General features: G+C 51.2%; 2 protein-coding genes across 4 annotated transcripts in view; both read right to left on the bottom strand.

Annotated features, from left to right (window-relative positions):
* Nucleotides 1-689: 689 nt before the first annotated feature.
* Nucleotides 690-14903, bottom strand: Shkbp1 (SH3KBP1 binding protein 1). The gene is made up of 18 exons (XM_021166020.3): nucleotides 14808-14903; nucleotides 14518-14571; nucleotides 14346-14391; nucleotides 14160-14233; nucleotides 13672-13730; nucleotides 13329-13409; nucleotides 11602-11763; nucleotides 10998-11088; nucleotides 10714-10904; nucleotides 9509-9624; nucleotides 7299-7386; nucleotides 7097-7213; nucleotides 5763-5933; nucleotides 3909-4064; nucleotides 3376-3472; nucleotides 1863-2041; nucleotides 1207-1321; nucleotides 690-1105 (listed from the first exon to the last, which is right to left on the bottom strand). The coding sequence occupies exons 1-18, from the start codon at nucleotides 14891-14893 to the stop codon at nucleotides 874-876; spliced, it is 2115 nt and encodes a 704-aa protein (XP_021021679.2). The 5' UTR covers nucleotides 14894-14903; the 3' UTR covers nucleotides 690-873.
* Nucleotides 14904-15335: 432 nt separating this feature from the next.
* Sptbn4 (spectrin beta, non-erythrocytic 4) overlaps nucleotides 15336-16961 on the bottom strand; it is a 91261-nt gene continuing 89635 nt past the window's right edge. For all 3 annotated transcript variants that reach the window (XM_085841998.1, XM_021166019.3, XM_085841999.1), the window contains one exon: nucleotides 15336-16386. In XM_085841998.1, the coding sequence (XP_085698124.1) occupies nucleotides 16228-16386 (159 nt within the window). In that variant the 3' untranslated portion in view covers nucleotides 15336-16227. The remainder of the gene's footprint in view (nucleotides 16387-16961) is intronic.

Genomic DNA, 16961 nt, shown 5'->3' with positions numbered 1-16961 from the left:
CTTGAGATTCTCCTGTCTCAGCTCCTGGAGTGCTGGCGTTACAGGTGTGTGTGGGCACATTTAGCTCAATCCTGTCTCTTGGTTTGGGTTGTTTTGTTTTGATTCTTATCGATGCCAGAAGAAAGGGACAGTAAGGGGCCTTCTGGGATTATCTTGGCTGCAGATGAAGTATCCCAGGAGGAGACTAAGGCAGGACATAGAAAGCCATTCTAAGCCTTGAACCCCTGGATCCTGCCTGAAGCCAGAGGGTAAGTCAGAAAGTTCTCTTCTCTGCTTAAACCAGAAGGCAGATGTTTCTGATTTTCTTTTGTTTCTTTCTTGTTTTTTTTTTTTTTTTTGGGGGGGGGTGTTGTTTTTGTTTTTTGTGTTGTGGGTTTTTTGTTTGTTTGTTTGTTTGTTTTGGGGACAGTGGGCACCAATACACTCTACATAGGCCTAGCAGTGCTGGAACTCTGTAGACCAGGCTAGCCTCTAAGCCACAGAAACCCACCTGGCTCTGCCTCCCCAGTGCTGGGGATTAAAGGCAAGCTCCATCACGGCTGGTACAATGTTTTGGAATTTACAGCTAGGAGCCTGATTATTGGTCCCTACAGCTCTACCTCTTCCCTTGGACAACTCCTTCCTCCCCTCCTCGAAAAAACAAAACAGAAAAAGAACAACAACAAAAACAAACAAACCAAGACTATAAACAGTGTTGGCAGTGACGGTTTTATTGGAGATGGTGGCTTTGGCTTTTAGAAAAGGAGAGAGGTGGGAACCTGGCGACAAAGATTACACCAAGGAGCCCCTGGCCCTGGCTCCAACAGGAAGCCCCCCTCCCCAGTCCCAAGTCCCCTGGGACCAGTCCACATGAAGGCACGTTGGTGGCTAGATTCAAAAGGAAGTTTCGTTAAGAGTTTTCTTGAGAGCTGTCAGGGGATTCCCAAGACTGGTGGAGGGTCGAGGGGCTGGTGTTGGTGGCCATCGGAGCTCTGGCGCACCCCTTGCCAGTTCCTGACACCGATCCACGAAGCTTCCTGCCCCGCGGCGACGGACTTCTGCCTGTGGTGGGCTGGGGCTCCCTCTGGGGCCATACAGGGAGGTGTTGCTGGAAGCTGAGTGGAGACTGAGAAGGAGGGAAACTCAGGGTCTCAGGTCACAGGGCAGTGTCCCCAGTGTCCCCATGCTGTTTCCATTGCATAAAGAGGAAAGTGGAATTACAGCTACCTGGTAAGAGAGGTCCTGGGTGAGGGGCTGGGGAGAGAGCCCCGAGAGGCGGCCAATGGGCTCAGCTCACATTGCTCCAGTTGGTCCATCAGCTCTTCTTCTGTCAGGCCGCCTGCTGGGGGTAGCAAAGAAGTGCAGTCAGGGGTAAGATGGGGGAGGGGGTAAGATGAGTCACAGGTCAAGAGGAACTGCAAGTAGGAGAGAAAGAATGCAGAGATAGATGAACTGGGGTCAGAGGCTACGAGAGAAAAAGGGGGAAATCGGTGATAAAAAGAAAGGACTAGAGGCAGGGGAGATGGCTCAGAGGGTAAGAGCACTGAGTGCTCTTCCAGAGGTCCTGAGTTCAAATCCCAGCTACCACAACCATCTGTAATAGAATCTGATGCCCTTTTCTGGTGTGTCTAAAGACAGCGACCATATACATACATACATACATACATACATACATACATACATACATACGTATGTACGTACAGAAAGAAAGAAAGAAAGAAAGAAAGAAAGAAAGAAAGAAAGAAAGAAAGAAAGAAAGAAAGAAATCTTTAAAAGAAAAAAAGAAAGGGCTAGAGGACATGAAAGGGATCAGTGGGGCAGGGGCCTGGGAAATCATGGGGAGGGTGGAGCCTGGGACAAGATTGAAGTGGGGCAGGGAATACCAGGAGTTTGGCCCAGGCCATCCATGGCAGTGGTCAGGTCCCACATGGCCAGGCTGCCGTTGGCCTGGCCAGTAAGCAGGTAACGTCGGGGTCTGGAGCCCAGCCGCCTGGAGCCCTCACACTCCAGCACTGTGAAGGCAGTCGTGGGAGACCCATCCACCGAGCGCACAGAACACACCCTGTGGGGTGCAACAGGTCAGAAGTCATTCAGCCTGGCCCCTCTCCTTACACCCTTCCTGAGTCAGTCTCCACCACTGAGTGAGTATTCAGGTCCTGTCCACCCCTCCTTTCCCACCCCTCCTTATCTACCCTTCCTTATCCATTATCCACCCTTCCTTATCCATCTCTCCTTATCTATCTCTCATCCATCTCTCCTTATTCATCCTTCCTTACCCACCCCTCCTTATCTATCCCTCCTTATCCATTATCCACCCCTCCTTATCCATCTCTTCTTATCCACCCCTCCTTCTCCATCTCTCCTTACCCACCCCTCCTTACCCACCCCTACTTATCCATCTCTCCTTATCCACCCCTCCTTACCCACTCCTCCTTATCCACCCCTCCTTATCCATCTCTCCTTATCCACCCCTCCTTACCCACTCCTCCTTATCCATCTCTCCTTACCCACCCCTCCTTATCCATCTCTCCTTATCCACCCCTCCTTACCCACTCCTCCTTATCCACCCCTCCTTACCCACTCCTCCTTATCCATCTCTCCTTACCCACCCCTCCTTATCCACCCCTCCTTACCCATCTCTCCTTATCCATCCCCATCCAGTTTATTTTTGTTTGTTTTGAGACAGGATCTCACATAGCCTAGGCTGGCCTGCAACTCGACAGGTAGCTGAGGGTAACCTTGAACTTCTGATCCTCCTGCTTCTACCTCTGGAGTATTTGGGTTACAGGGATATAACACACCCTGTTTATTCAGTACTGGCGATCAAACCCAAGGCTTCATGCTGGCACTCACTGTACTGACCCACCAGGCTGGACGATATGAACACATGCCCTGTCCTCATGAGACTCTCTCCCTGCCTTCTTCTGTTTATTCCTATTTAGCTTTGGGTTTCTTTGCAGAGCCCACTCCCTAAGCCATGCTCCCAGGTCTCCTTTCCCCGTGACACCTGCTCTGGACTCTGACAGCTTCCTGTGTGCCTACCTCTCTCCTCACTGCATGCAACCGGAGCCTTCCTCAACCCTCAGCCTGTACTCCCACCCACCCCGACACTCATCCTGCACCCCATCCCACCCGATACTGAGCCTGCACCCCAACTCATCCTGACACTCAGCCTGTACCTGATCATACCCTGTCACTATCTGCACCCCCTTCCTCACTCAATTTCCTGGGCTATCTAAGGTCCAGCACAGTGACCTGAGGTTTTTCCAGTGTCCCTTGCACACATATAACCCAGAGGCCAATACACCCTGTAGCCTCTGCTCCTTCAGGAGCCATTGGGTGGACCCCTTTCAGGTCTCCTCTATGGCCCTGCCTCTTTGGTGGGACAGTACTCACCGCTGCCCAGTGGAAGAGAGACGCACAAATAGCTGGCTGGCATTTGGCACCACTTTCTGGATGAACACCTGCTGGTCATCCCGCTCACCATAGGGACCTGGGCAGGCAGAGGCAGGGTAAGGGATAGCCAGGGTACACAGGGCCTTCAGACCCCACAACACTAGCCTTTCTCCATAGCTGAGCCAACTCCCAGACCTAGATCCTGCTCCCGGGCTACTGCAGTTGGGCAGAGGCAGGGAGAATGAGGGGCTGGAAAAGATCAGGAACACTCGGGCCTATCAGAAGACAGCAACCCGAGCAGTACTGGTCAGTGGGAATCAGTGGCCGGACAGAATGGTGCTGGCTGCGAGTACAGAGGTGAATAGGAGGTCAGGGGGAAGCCAAGATGGCCGTGAACAAAGGTCAGAAATCAGTGCAGCTGGAGGGCAACAGAACAGCTAACTAGGCAAGTAGAGGTCTACAGAGGCCAGTGGGATCCCACAGGGCCTAGGCAGGTCTGTGGGAGGAGTCAAGGGCCGGGAATCAGCGGGTACCAATGTCATTGCCAGCACTGCAGCCACCGAGCCCATCGACAGATTCCAGCGCCAGGATCTTGAAGGATGCTAGCGGAGTGGAACCAGGCTGGGTGGAGATCATGCCTCGAAAGCGGGTCACAGACCACGTCCGAACATGGTTGTTGTCAGCACACACTAAAGAACAGAGACAGCAGCAGGTCAGGCTTGGCCAAGGCACCAGTGCAGTTCTGACCTCTCCCCCTCCCCCTGCCTCCCATCCCCACCTCCCAGTTTAAGCCCTTTTAGAAGGGTCAAGAGAATTTCAGGAATTCCATAAGCCCGAGATTCTACTGGCTCAGCCCCTGAAGCGGTTTGAGTGTGACTCTATATTAACCTGTCCACAGCCCCTACCTTAGATCCTTTTACCTCATCTCTCTTTCCCTAATCCTGTCCTGACCCTGTGGCCATATCCCACACTCAGCCAAAGCAAGGACATCACCATCTGAGACTGGCCACGCCCCTGCTCTGCATTTAACTCCTCCCCCCTTTCCCCATTGGTTCCTTTGCACGGCGGCCGTTTCCTCAGACTGGAAAGCTTGTCTCTGCCGGTCTGTACCACTGGTCCATCATTTCTGCTCTAAGGTCCTTGACTTCAGACAGGCTTGCTCTGAATTCAGCCCTCTTCAATGACCCTCACACACTTTAGAAAGAAACGTGAAACACGCCTGTAATCCCAGTGTTTGGAAGGCTCAATCCAAAGGATCCTAAATTCAAGGCTAGCCTGGGCTATATATATAGTAAGACCTTATCTCAGCAAAACCCCCAGAAGCTGGGGCAATGGCCCTGTTGGTAAAGTGTTTGCCAGGCGAGCAAAAGGCTCTGACTGTCTAGGTGTATGCTCGTCGTCGTCATCCCTGCCCTGGAGAGGTGGAGACAAGCAGGTCCCTAGGGCACCCTGGCCAAGCACCCTGTTTATTGAGATGTCAGTTTTGTTTTGTTTTGTTTTGTTTTGTTTTACATTGAGGGAAGGTCTCCCTCTGTAGCCCAGGCTGGCCTTGACTTCAGGAGCCTACTGTGATAGCGTTCCTAGTGCTAGACCACAGGTGGGTACCACCATGCTTGGCTTTCTCTGTTTATTTTACTTTGCTTTCTAGTGCTGAGGGAGTGAAGTGGGGGGCACCCTGCATGTGAGTCTCACACTCTGCTCATTATCTCCCCCCACAGCATGTCTAGTTATTTATCATTTGCAGTTTCATCTAGAGAATTAGTTATCCCAGACACGGAATTGACCTGTCTTGTTATCTATCACTGGGTCCCACACCTAATACATAGTAGATGCTCAATAATTGCTTAATGGATGAGTTTTCTTCTTACACCCCATCTCCTAAATATATATTTACTTTCCCCAAGCCTGGTCCCCCTTACTATAAGCTTTTTTTATTTTTAATTTTTTTAGAGACAGACTCTCATATAACCCATTGGTCTCAAACTCAATATGGAGGGGAGGATGACCTTAAAATTATGTCCATCCTGCCTCCACCCCCAGGGAACTAGGATTACAGGTTTGGTACTGAGATTCACACTCAATGCTTCCTTAGAGCTATGCTAAGCGAGTGCTTTACCAGTTTAGAGATGTTTCTGTACAAGGCCTTACCCTGTAGCCCAGGCTGACCTTGAACTGGAAGTGATCCTCCTGCCTCAGCCCACTGAGTGCTGGGATCCGAGGCCTGGGTCACTGTGCCTGGTACAGTCTTCCTCCACTCTGTGGCTACCCTCTCGGGTCTCCCGTTACCTCCCAGCACTGCCTCTCACACAGACCCCCGCCCCATCCCCCGAAGCTCCATCTCCCCGGCTCCACACACCCAAAGCTGGTCCCCCTGCAGAGGGACCCACCAGAGATGAGGTGCTTCTCTGACAGCATGATCTTAGTGACAGGGCTGCGGTGCACACTGAAGGTCTGGAAGAGCTGGGGTCCAGAGCCCACCGTCTCAGGGTGCTGCACGATGACCCGCACAACCCCAGAGCTGGTGCCATAGGCAATCTCAATCCAGTTCCCACTGTCACCTGGGGAGGGCCAACAGCAAAGAGAAGGTCAGACGTGGAAACAGAATCAGGGCAGAGAGAGGGAGAGAAGGAGGGAAGGAAGGACAGACACACAGAGAATCTGACACTGGGAAGAAATATAGGGAGGACTGCAGAGATGGCTCACTGACTAAGAGCATTTGCTGCTCGTCCAGAGGACCCAGGTTCACTTCCCAGCACCCACAGGGAAGCTCACAGCCATCTGTAACTCCAGTTCCAGGAAATCGAATCTCTTCTTTTAGACTCTTTTGTCACCAAGCATGAACATGGCATACTTACAGACATGTAGCAAAATACTCATATACACACACACATACATACATACATACATGTCTCTCTCTTTTTTAAATTCCAGAATAACACATAAACAGAGCTAAGTTGAGAGCCCACACCAAGTTTCTCAGGGACTCCACTGACAAACTTTGCATCTTGAAATTCTCAGAAACTGTTTTTTTTTTCTTTTTGCAGTCAGGGTCTCACTATTGTAGCCCGTGACTGGCCTGGAATTCACTATGTAAACCAGGCCGGCTTCAAACTCACGGAGATCCCCCTGCCTCTGTCTTCCGAGTGTTGGAGAGATTCCCAGAGACTAAATAGACCATCATAAAGAGCACGGGTAGAACAGAGTTTCAGCGTTGTGAGCAGTGGCCCTGGGCAATGCACTTGTGTCCCATACAGGAGCACAAATTGATGTTAAATCTATGAGACAGAGAAGAACCGAGGGGCTAGCCTGTGATCCCAGCACTCATGAGCCTGAAGCAGAAAGATGAGGTATTCTGGAGTTGAGGCTAGCCTGAACTACAGGGAAAGAACTTGTCTTCCCCATAAAGAAAAAGAAGATAAAAAAAAAAAAAATCAAGGCTCCTTGAACATTGAATTATCTACTATCTGGCATGTATCCAGGTCTTTATGAATTAGGCAAATGTCATGTCCTGCCAGGAGACAGGTAAGATGCAAGAGGCAGGCTTGTCATGAAAAGGCCAAAAGCAGCCCAGCACCTAAAAGAGAGCTAACTAAAGCAAACCGGAAACATGTGCTGCAGGAATAAGAACTGATGTCCCGTTCCTGAGGAGTGCCGCCGAGACACACGGCTATGGCTAGGTCTGGCTGGCCACAGCAGGGCAAGAAACTTTGTCATAGCTTACTGGTCTTGGGGGTGAGGTAGACGCTGAGGGCGGTGACCCCATCCTCTGCTGGGTCTCGGTAGAGCTCACTGACAAGGAGATCGTTGTCCTTCATCCGCAGGGGGAATTTCTGCACATCTAGATGGGCAGGCAGGGGTGGGGCGGATGCAGCCGAGGCTCTTGCTCCAGCCCACCCCTCACACTGCACAAGGATGCTGCTTACCTACGTAATAGATGGAGCCATTGCTGCAGCCCAGGAGGAGGAAGGAGCCGGCTGCATCATAGCTCGTGATAGGCTGGACCTCCTGGACCTGGGGAGGAAGGAGGCAGTGCCAGTTTAGCTATATTTCCACACAAGGTCTCACTCTGTGTCTCTCCATGCCTGGCATCCCTGCCTCTCTCCCATGATGCCCATTTCTGTGTGCCCAGCCTGGCCAGGCTACCAGGGCCTGAGCCTACCCCTTTCAACCTTGCCAGTGGCCACCCATGTCTATGGCTCTCTCTGTAACTGACCTTCCTCTCTATCTTAGACCATTTGTTCCTTGACCCACCCCCCCCCTTCTTCTTCTTCTGTCTTTGTTGAGCTTTTAAAATTGTTTTCTAAGATCATGTGTGTATATATCTGTGCACAAGTGTGTACACATGAGTGTGGGTGCCCACAGAGGCCAGAGGTGTCAGAGCTACTGGAGCTGCAGTCATAGGTGGTTGTGAGCCTCCTGATATGGATGCTGGGAATGGAACATGAGACATCTGAAGGAACAGTGCCTGCTCTTAACTGCTGAACCATCTCTCCAGACCCATTTTTGTTGAATTTTGACATTTGGCCCCATGTGCCTCAGGGCTATTTATCTAGCAGGTTGGTATGGAACCTGCTAGATAAATAGCCCAAGCTTTCCTGCCCTAGAAGTATTGATGATCCTTCCTCTATATCCCATGTACTGGGATTATAGAGTGGTATGTGTGTGTGTGTGTGTGTGATGTGTGTGTGATGTGTGTTTAGTATCTTGTTTAGCACAGGTTCTCCTCCCTGTTAACTAAGCACTCTGCCATTGACCTAACCACATCCCAGCCCCTCACTGGGGGATTCTAGGCAGGGGCTCTACCACTGAGCTACAACCCTAGCCCCTAACTGGGGGACTCTAAGCAAGTAGTCTATCATTAAGTTACAGCCTTTGCTGTCTTCTCTCTCTCTCTCTCTCTCTCTCTCTCTCTCTCTCTCTCTCTCACACACACACACACACACACACACACACACACCACACACACACACATTTTGATGCAACTGTCACTAAGCTGCCCAGGATTACTCTGTAGCTCAGGTTGGTCTTGCATTGTATCAGCCTCTTGAACAGCTTGGGTTACAGGCCTGAACCAGCAGACCCAGCCTGGCTCCATCGTTCTGACTTTGCTCCATCTGCTCTGTCTCTGTGTCTCCTGCCTTCATTGTTTTTTCCTTGTTCTCTCACGGGGCTTCTGTCTCTCTCCCAGTATACTTTTGTAGGCCAAATACACTACAATTCCATGTTTTTCCTTCACGTTTTAGATATGGCCCCTGGGCTGGGTGGAGTGATGAGCACAGGCGCTTCCCTCTTGCACCCTGCCATCTTGCACCCTGCCTGCCATCTTGCACCCTGCCATCTTGCACCCTGCCATCTTGCACCCTGCCATCTTGCACCCTGCCATCTTGCATCTTGCCATCTGTACCCTGCCATCTTGCACCCTGCCATCATCTTGCACCCTGCCATCATCTTGCATCCTGCCATCATTTTGCATCCTGCTATCTTGCATCCTGCCATCTTGCACCCTGCCATCATCTTGCACCCTGCCATCTTGCACCCTGCCATCATCTTGCATCCTGCCATCATTTTGCATCCTGCCATCATCTTGCACCCTGCCATCTTGCACCCTGCCATCTTGCACCCTGCTATCTTGCATCTTGCCATCTTGTACCCTGCCATCTTGCACCCTGCCATCATCTTGCACCCTGCCATCATCTTGCACCCTGCCATCATTTTGCATCCTGCCATCTTGCATCCTTCCATCTTGCACCCTGCCATCATCTTGCACCCTGCCATCTTGCATCTTGACATCTTGCACCCTGCCATCATCTTGCATCCTGCCATCATTTTGCATCCTGCCATCTTGCATCCTGCCATCTTGCACCCTGCCATCATCTTGCATCCTGCCATCTTGTATCCTGCCATCTCTACACCTGCTTGAAGAATCCCACGGTTTTCTAAACCCATCCATCCTTCAGGTTGATTCTTTAGCCACTCCTACAGGAAGGCCTCTTGGATGTTCTATGGACTTTTATCCCATACCTACTGTAGGGTTCTTTTCCTCTTTCTCTAGGTGGGGTGAAATAGGAAGAAACCCTGGGCCTACACAGTCACAGACACTTGGGAAGAGGGAGCCAGGCTGGCCCAGACTCACCTGCCAGTGCTTGGTCACAGCGTTCCAGACACCGATGCGCCCTGTGTGACTTGTGGCAATGAGCTGATTCCCAACAAAGAACAAGGCCTCCACCGGCACACCCAGGTGGAAGACACCTGCAGGTGGCAAGGGGGGGGGCGGTGCTCAAGAGGAGGCTGGGACCCCACTGCAGGGCTGGGGGTGAAGCCCCAGGGCCACAGATTGTATCGGGAAACAAGATCCATAGCAAAGAGGATTCCAGGAATTACACAGAATATCTGATGGGTGTGGGAGTGTAATGGCGAGTAGAATCCTAACAGTCTGAGGTTTCCTTCCATTGGAACAAAGGGCTATGACAGCAACTAAAGGCTTTTGTTCTTATTGTTTTGAGTCAGGGTCTCATGTAGCCCAGGCTGGCCCCTACCTTCTGTGTGTTGGATTACAGCTATGTATCACAATACCCAGGTTATATGGTATTGGGATTAAATCCAGGATTTCATGCATGTTCCTTTCTTCGCAGACACATAAATCAATATACAATAAAATAAACCAGTGTGTTAACTAAGTATGGTGGCTGTAATCCAGTGTACTGGCTGGATTACATCCCTCCATGTGTGTCAACTTGACACAAGCTGGAGTTAACACAGAGAAAGGAGCCTCCCTTGAGGAAATGCCTCCATGAGATCCAGCTGTAAGGCATTTTTTCAATTAGTGGTCAAGGGAGGAGGGCCCATTGGTAGCCCTGGGTTCTATAAGAAAGCAAGCTGAGCAAGGCAGGGGAAGCAAGCCAGTAAGGAACATCCCTCCATGGCCTCTGCATCAGCTCCTGCTTCCTGACCTGCTTGAGTTCCAGTCCTGATTTCCTTTGGTGATGAACAGCAGTATGGAAGTGTAAGCTGAATAAACCCTTTCCTCCCCAACTTGCTTCTTGGTCATGATGTTTGTGCAGGAATAGAAACCCTGACTAAGACAGTATTCAGGAGTTAAGGGCAGAAAGTCTTGGAATTCAAGGCTAGCTTGTGCTACATGGTAAAACCTTGTCTAAGACAAAATGAAACAATGAAACGTGCAGAGTTCTGAAGGTCTAACACATTGTCTCACAAGGCAAAAAGACTGACTCTGTACACAATTCCCATTCCCCCCATGGGTTTCTGAGTTTCAGGGGTTGAGATATTTTAACAGGTTACAGAAGTCTACGGAGTTCTAGAAAAGATCATGAGACATACCTATCTCAGAGCCACCACCTTGTGCTTGTAGGGCCCACAGAAGGATCTCGCTACCAGTAGCTGCAGCCACCATCTTGTCATGCTCACCCGGAGCACTGCCAAGCACCCGAGCTGCAAGAGCCAGGCGCTCAATGGGCCAGTCCAGGCGCGGGCTGGAGAATGCAAGCTGCCAGCCCGAGGCTTCCTTCAGCCTGTGGGATTGAGGGACATCAGCAACCCCCACCTCAGAGCCACCCTAGCCACAGGGGCAGAGCCTCCCACTGCCACACCCCCATCCTCAGCACCTATAACAGACGAGAAAATGGGTATATGCCACAGCAATCCAGTTGTGGTGACCACACACCAGGCGCACCATTCCTGGCTCCTCTGGTTGGCCTTGGGGGTAAGAGAGCAGAGCAGAGCAGGGTCACAGGGGCCCACTGGCCCTGACCTCCTAAAGGACAGAAATGTAAGCTACATCTGGTGGTGTAGGCTGCCTGGGAAACTTAGTGAGACCCCATCTTAAAACAGAGCATAAAGGCTGGAGTCAGGGGAGCTAGTTCAGCATACAAAAGCAGTCCTGGCACATGCCAGACAACCCAAGTTTGTTCTCCAAAACCCACATGGTATCCTTTGACAATTATGCAGTGTTCACACATGGACACACAATAATGATAATTAAAAATAAATCATCAAATAAAAATAAGAACATGAGAAGCAAACATTGAGCTCATAATTCTAGCACTAGGGAGGTTGAGGCAGGAGGATTGGATTGCTTTGAGTTCCAGGATAGCCTGGACCAGAGTAAGATCCTGTCTCCAACAACAACAACAACAACAACAAAAGTAAAAGGAGGCTAGGGATATACAGAGGCAGAATGCACGCACTAAGCTCAAGTCTCAAGCTTACCTGATGGGGATGGAGGTGCTCTCTCATCTAGCATTCGGCCCAGCAGCCCTGCATTACCCAAGTTGGGGGGCATCGTGTTGCTCCGTCGAACAGGGGCTGGGCGTCCCCCTATTTGCTGGGGCCCCACCAGGCTGTGCCGGTTTCGCCGCTTCACTGGGAACACTATAGTGAGGGGAAGTGTCAGGCGCCATAATTAAAATCATGGTGGACAGTCTATGAACACTTAAACCAAGAGAGGCATGGATTCCCTGTGTGGGGCACAGTGTCCTGGGGCAGGTGTTCTGTGTGCCGGGATACAGCATTCAATGACCCGGAAGCCCGTCACGGGGAAAGACCTGGTTTGGTGCTGCTATGATATTGGTGCCTTTTCAGTGTTTGCTAATTTGGCCAGGCCTTGCAGGCAGGTCTGTAATCCCAGCCATTTGGAAATCTGGAAGTGGAAGATTGCAAGTTCAAGGCTAGGCCCTGTCTCAGTAATAATAAAATAATAATAATGATGATGAAGCAGAGGGCTGGCAAGTGTCTCAGTGGGTGAAGGTGCTTGCCACCAAGACTGGCAATCCTGACTTTGATCCTGAGACATGTGTGGTGGAAGGAGAGAATCAATTCCTGTAAGTTGTCCTCTGATCTCCATTCATGCACCCTCCCACCACGTGCCCAATAAATAAATACTTCTACCAGGTGGTGGTAGCACACAACTTTAATCCCAGCACTTGGGAGGCAGAGGCAGGTGGGTCTCTGAGTTCGAGGCCTGCCTGAGCTACAGAGCAAGTTCTAGGGTAGCCAGGGCTGCACAGAGAAACCTGGTCTTGAGAAACAAACAAACAAACAAACAAACAAATAAATAAATGTAATAACGTTTTTAAAAATAAAGACAGCTGGGCCATGAACATGTTCCTTGCTGTTACTGGGGAAAAGCTGTGGGCATGGTTCAGAAGTAGAGCACCTGCCTAAAATTCATCTGTCAGGCTTGGGAGAGGATGGGGGTGAAGGCGGGGGCGGGGGGCAGTCTCATGCTACAGCACATGCGCAAACTCTAGAACTATAACAAATAAAGAATAAAATAAAAATATAGTTGTAGGGGCTACAGTGATGGCTCGCTGGGTAAAGCACTTGCTATATAAGCATAAGAACTACGCTTTGGACTCCCCCACCCCCAGACAGTAGAAAGGTGTGTGCTCAGACTTTGTTGACAAGCCAGCCTAGCCAGTCAGTGAACTCCAGGTTTGCCGGGACCATGCCTCAAAAAATAATGTGGATGGCTGAGTGTGGTGGTGTATACCTTTAATCTTAAAGGCTTAGACAGAGGAAGGAGGATCCCTATGAGTTCAAGGCCAGCCTGGTCTATATAGTGAGTTCCAGGACAGCCAGGGCTATGAGAGAGACTCTATATCATAGAACCTCCACCCCCAAAAAGTAGCATCCAATGAAGTTAGCATGATAAAGTTTAAATTTATTTATTTTCTGAAGAACGGGGTGAAACTTAAGAAAACTCAGACTACAGCTCCCATCCAGCTCTCGTGCATGCTTCTGAGCTCTAAAGAGAACTGGCTGTTGCTCAGCTTCAAGGAAAAAATGCTGTTTCCTATTTCCTTTCCAAGCATCTGATAAAGAACTGCAACTCCCAGTGCACCTCAGGGCTCCAAACACCTAAGGGTTGAAGCTTTATGGGAAATGTAGTCTTTAAGCCAATCTCCCTCTCCCTAGCATCGATTGGGAGTGCTCACCTGGAGGAGGTAGGTAACCATTGAAGAGGACATTTCCGCAGGAAGATCGATCTAACTCTTCCCTCACCTGCAGGCGACGAACTGCAAGGGAAGGAGTAAAAACTTCATCTTGAGGGAAACAAAGGCAGACCCTTGTCCCCTTCCTCATCTGTCTTTCCACATAACTATCCCCTCCCCCGCAACCCCCACCCCTGAAGAGCCAGACCCAAACCCAGTGCTCTTACCTCTAACCCAACAGTCTTTTTGACTGGGAGAGTCAAAGAGGAGAGGCATTCTGCTCAGGAAATAACTGAGGGTGCTGACTGGGGGCGGGGTGGGGGTGGGGCACGGGACTCTCACTTACCCAGTGGAGTGAGTCCGTAGAATTGGGCTTCATGGAGGAGGCTGGAACCATGGACCCCCCTGGGTAATAGAGGAGACTTGGGTGTAAAAATCTAGGGCGTAGGCATGAACAGCACATTGCGAGGAGAAAGGTTTTGAAACTGCCCAGAGACTACTGAAGCCTGGCTAGTTTCAACCGGCATAAGATTCTAGGGAGGTTGAGGGTGGGGTACACCTGCCAATCCAGGACTTGGGAGATAAAGACTGGCCTGATCTGGATTGAGTTCTAGACAGCCAGGGCTACAGAGCAAGGCCTTATCTCAAGCCAACAAACAAATACATACTTTCTTTAAAATCTAGATAACAAGGATGAAAAATGGTGCAAATGTGTGGGCATATTTTAATGGAAGGAATATAACATGATCAATAACTCTAATAGAATGAAACACATTTACTTTTCGAGGAGAGATTTTATACAGTGGCAGAATTCACCCATTTACCCATACCAACCTGGGATCTAACTCTTTGGTCCGCAGGAAATTAAGGATGGGGGCAAAGACGGTGGGGTCCCGGTCGATGAAGATCTGCATGGTGGGGTGGGGATGGAGGTGGGGGTCATGGAAAAGACCTGGAATAAGTAGGAGCTCCTGTCCCCCCTCCCACCCGGAGTCCCGTTTTTGATCTAGCCCTACTCACAGCTCCGGTCTCATCTTTCAGGGTTGAGATGCGTCCGCTCAAAAGACTACAGGAAGGGGAAATCGAGGAGGAGACATGGGCCGAGTTGCAGAGGTGAGTATTGTAGAAATGGGTCTCCCCACACCCTCATCTTTCATTCCCTCCTACCCTCACCCCAGACTCTCCTAATCACCTGGAGAAGAAGGAGTCTGGGATCCAGGTTAGCGTCTGGCGAGAGGTACTGAACCTGGGCGGTAGGGTAAGGAGAGGAAAGTGAAGAGGAGGTGAGGACGCTGCCTCCTCCGGTGAGATTCACGCCTTCTTCTTTGGCATTTCTTTCTTTCTTTTTTATTCAAGCGCCAAGCCTCCAGCTTGAGGCGGAGCAATTCTTGATGGACAGGGACTACCACCCCCACCCCCAGAAGAGGCGGGCATCCCGCCTTGGTCCCGTAGGATGGGGCCTCGAGGATCTCCCACACTCACCGCTTGCCCCCTACGTTCAGATGAATCACTTCCCCGGGTGCTCCCCGACTCGGGACCCCCTCCACTGCAGTCGTAGCGACGGCCATAGCCCCACCCCCCGCAAGCCGGCCGGCTTGCACCCACTTCCGGGTGTGCATAGACCCCGCCTCTGCCTTCTGCTCATTGGCCTAGAGACTCCAGGATCCACCGGCGATTGGACAGAGAGCTCGCTCAACGCAATTACGGTTTCTGACTCTTTAAAGAGGGACGGTCTTTCCTGGCTTCGACGGGGCGCACTTCGGGGATCCTTTGGGGTGATTTAGTAACTCCCTCCCCCTTTTCTAGGTTCCCTTATTTTGGTATAATACATAACGAATGTAGGCGATTCGTTGAGGAATACGTGCGCAGATCTTGAAATGAGCCTATACCAAGGCTTAGGTATTTGTGGAGTCTAGGAGACTGCCTTCTCGGCCTCGTCCCCACACCGGCCCACCCTCCAATCCTGTCTCGGATACACGAACAAACCAGCGAAGACTGTCAAAGCCAAAGGGTTTATTATAGGTACATACAGTGTGCGCCTGCCACACCGCCCCGCACCCCCCTGCCCTGGCAGCGTCTCCAAGCAGCCACTGGGGTTGCCTGTAACCCTGATTCTTTCCCTCCCAGGGAGGTGCTCCAGCCAGAAGCATGCAGGGGGAGGGCTTTCCCACCCCCTCCCCCTCGGGAAGTGGCATTTACAGCTAGAATCGGGGAGGAGAGAGGAAGACAGTTTTGAACTTTGACTCCCCTCCTATTAAAAGCCTTCGCGGATGCGGGGCGGGGGAAGGAGAGGGAGGTCTACGTTTTTGCAAAAATAAACTAAGTCAGGAATTAACCGCATGGCTCTGAGATGGCGGAGTACAGGGACTAAGGGCCCCTTTCCTCCCTCTTCCCAGACAGATCAAGGCAGCATTGGAAGTGAGGTAAAGGCAGGGAGGGAGTGTGTCCCCTCCCCACCCCCTAGCACCCTGGATGGTCCAGGGGACCTCACCAGCGCCCCCGTTGTCCATCCTTAGGGCGGAGAGGAGGCCAACAAATCACCACCTCCTAGATCCCTCGCCACTCCAGCTTCTTGGGGCAGGATCTGACGATTGGGCAGGGAGCTTGGCTCAACTGGCTCCCTGCCCGGCCCCACCAAGCTCAGTTATTGCATAAAAAGAATGGAGCCCCAGCACCTGGGGTGGGGTTGGCGAGCGGGAAGGGACCGAGATATGGCTATAGGGACAGCAATCCCCTACCACCACCTCTTGGAGTGCAGAAGTCCCTTCTATTTCAGGCCCACAGTGGCACATCCGCAGTCATTCCGGCCCTTGCGGATGAGAAGTTGTCTTTGTGTCCACAGTGCAGAGAGGAGGGGCAAGGAGACTTGTCAGACTCCAAGGTGGGGGGAGGGTACCTGGAATCACTTCCGGCGCCCGCTGGCCCTACGTTCCCCGCCCTCACGCTTGGGGTTGCCCTCATCTGTGGATGATGTGGTAGGTAGTGTCTGACCCCATCGGGCGATCTCTGCGTGTTCTGCCACGGAGTTAGCCACAGCCTCCAGCCAGCCGTTCATCTCCTCCTGACGGAAGACGCAGGACAAGTCCATATTTGGAAGAGGATCTCAACCACACTGCCCTCCCTAGCTTCACTTTCCTGTTAGCAGGATAATGCTGACAGTAAGGATAAAAGAACAGTTACATGCCCCAGACTCCTCTCTAAGCACTTCTGTGGATGCCCCCACTTAAACAGAACCAATAGGATTATCTATAAAGCAGAGACCACCTCCACAAGCAGAGAGAAACAACGCAAATGAAGTACTACTAAGCAGGAGCTTGCAGAGACCTGACACCAGGCCTCTTGCTCATTGGTCCAACTTACTTCCTCTTTACAAAAGCCTTGAGATAAGTCATTTTGTAACCTCAAGAGGACCGGGTGAATAAAGGTGTGCTGGAGCCTAATAAACAGTGAGTGCTCCCTCCCTCAGGAGGAAGGAGAGTGCTGACTCAGGAAGGCTGTCCTCTGCACCCAAGGCACAGCACATGGGTGACAATACACATATCCATCAACACACACACAAATAAAATGTACTGGGGCAGGGTGGTGGGGCACCCCTTTAATCCCAGCACTTAGGAGAAAGAGGCAGGAGGATCTCTG

The sequence above is a fragment of the Mus caroli genome, unplaced genomic scaffold (assembly GCF_978045245.1).
Source record: "Mus caroli unplaced genomic scaffold, Mus_caroli_1 scaffold_8, whole genome shotgun sequence".
Lineage (NCBI taxonomy): Eukaryota > Metazoa > Chordata > Mammalia > Rodentia > Muridae > Mus > Mus caroli.
Note: the sequence above shows the minus strand (reverse complement) of the source record. Positions and strands in the feature narration are given on the sequence as shown.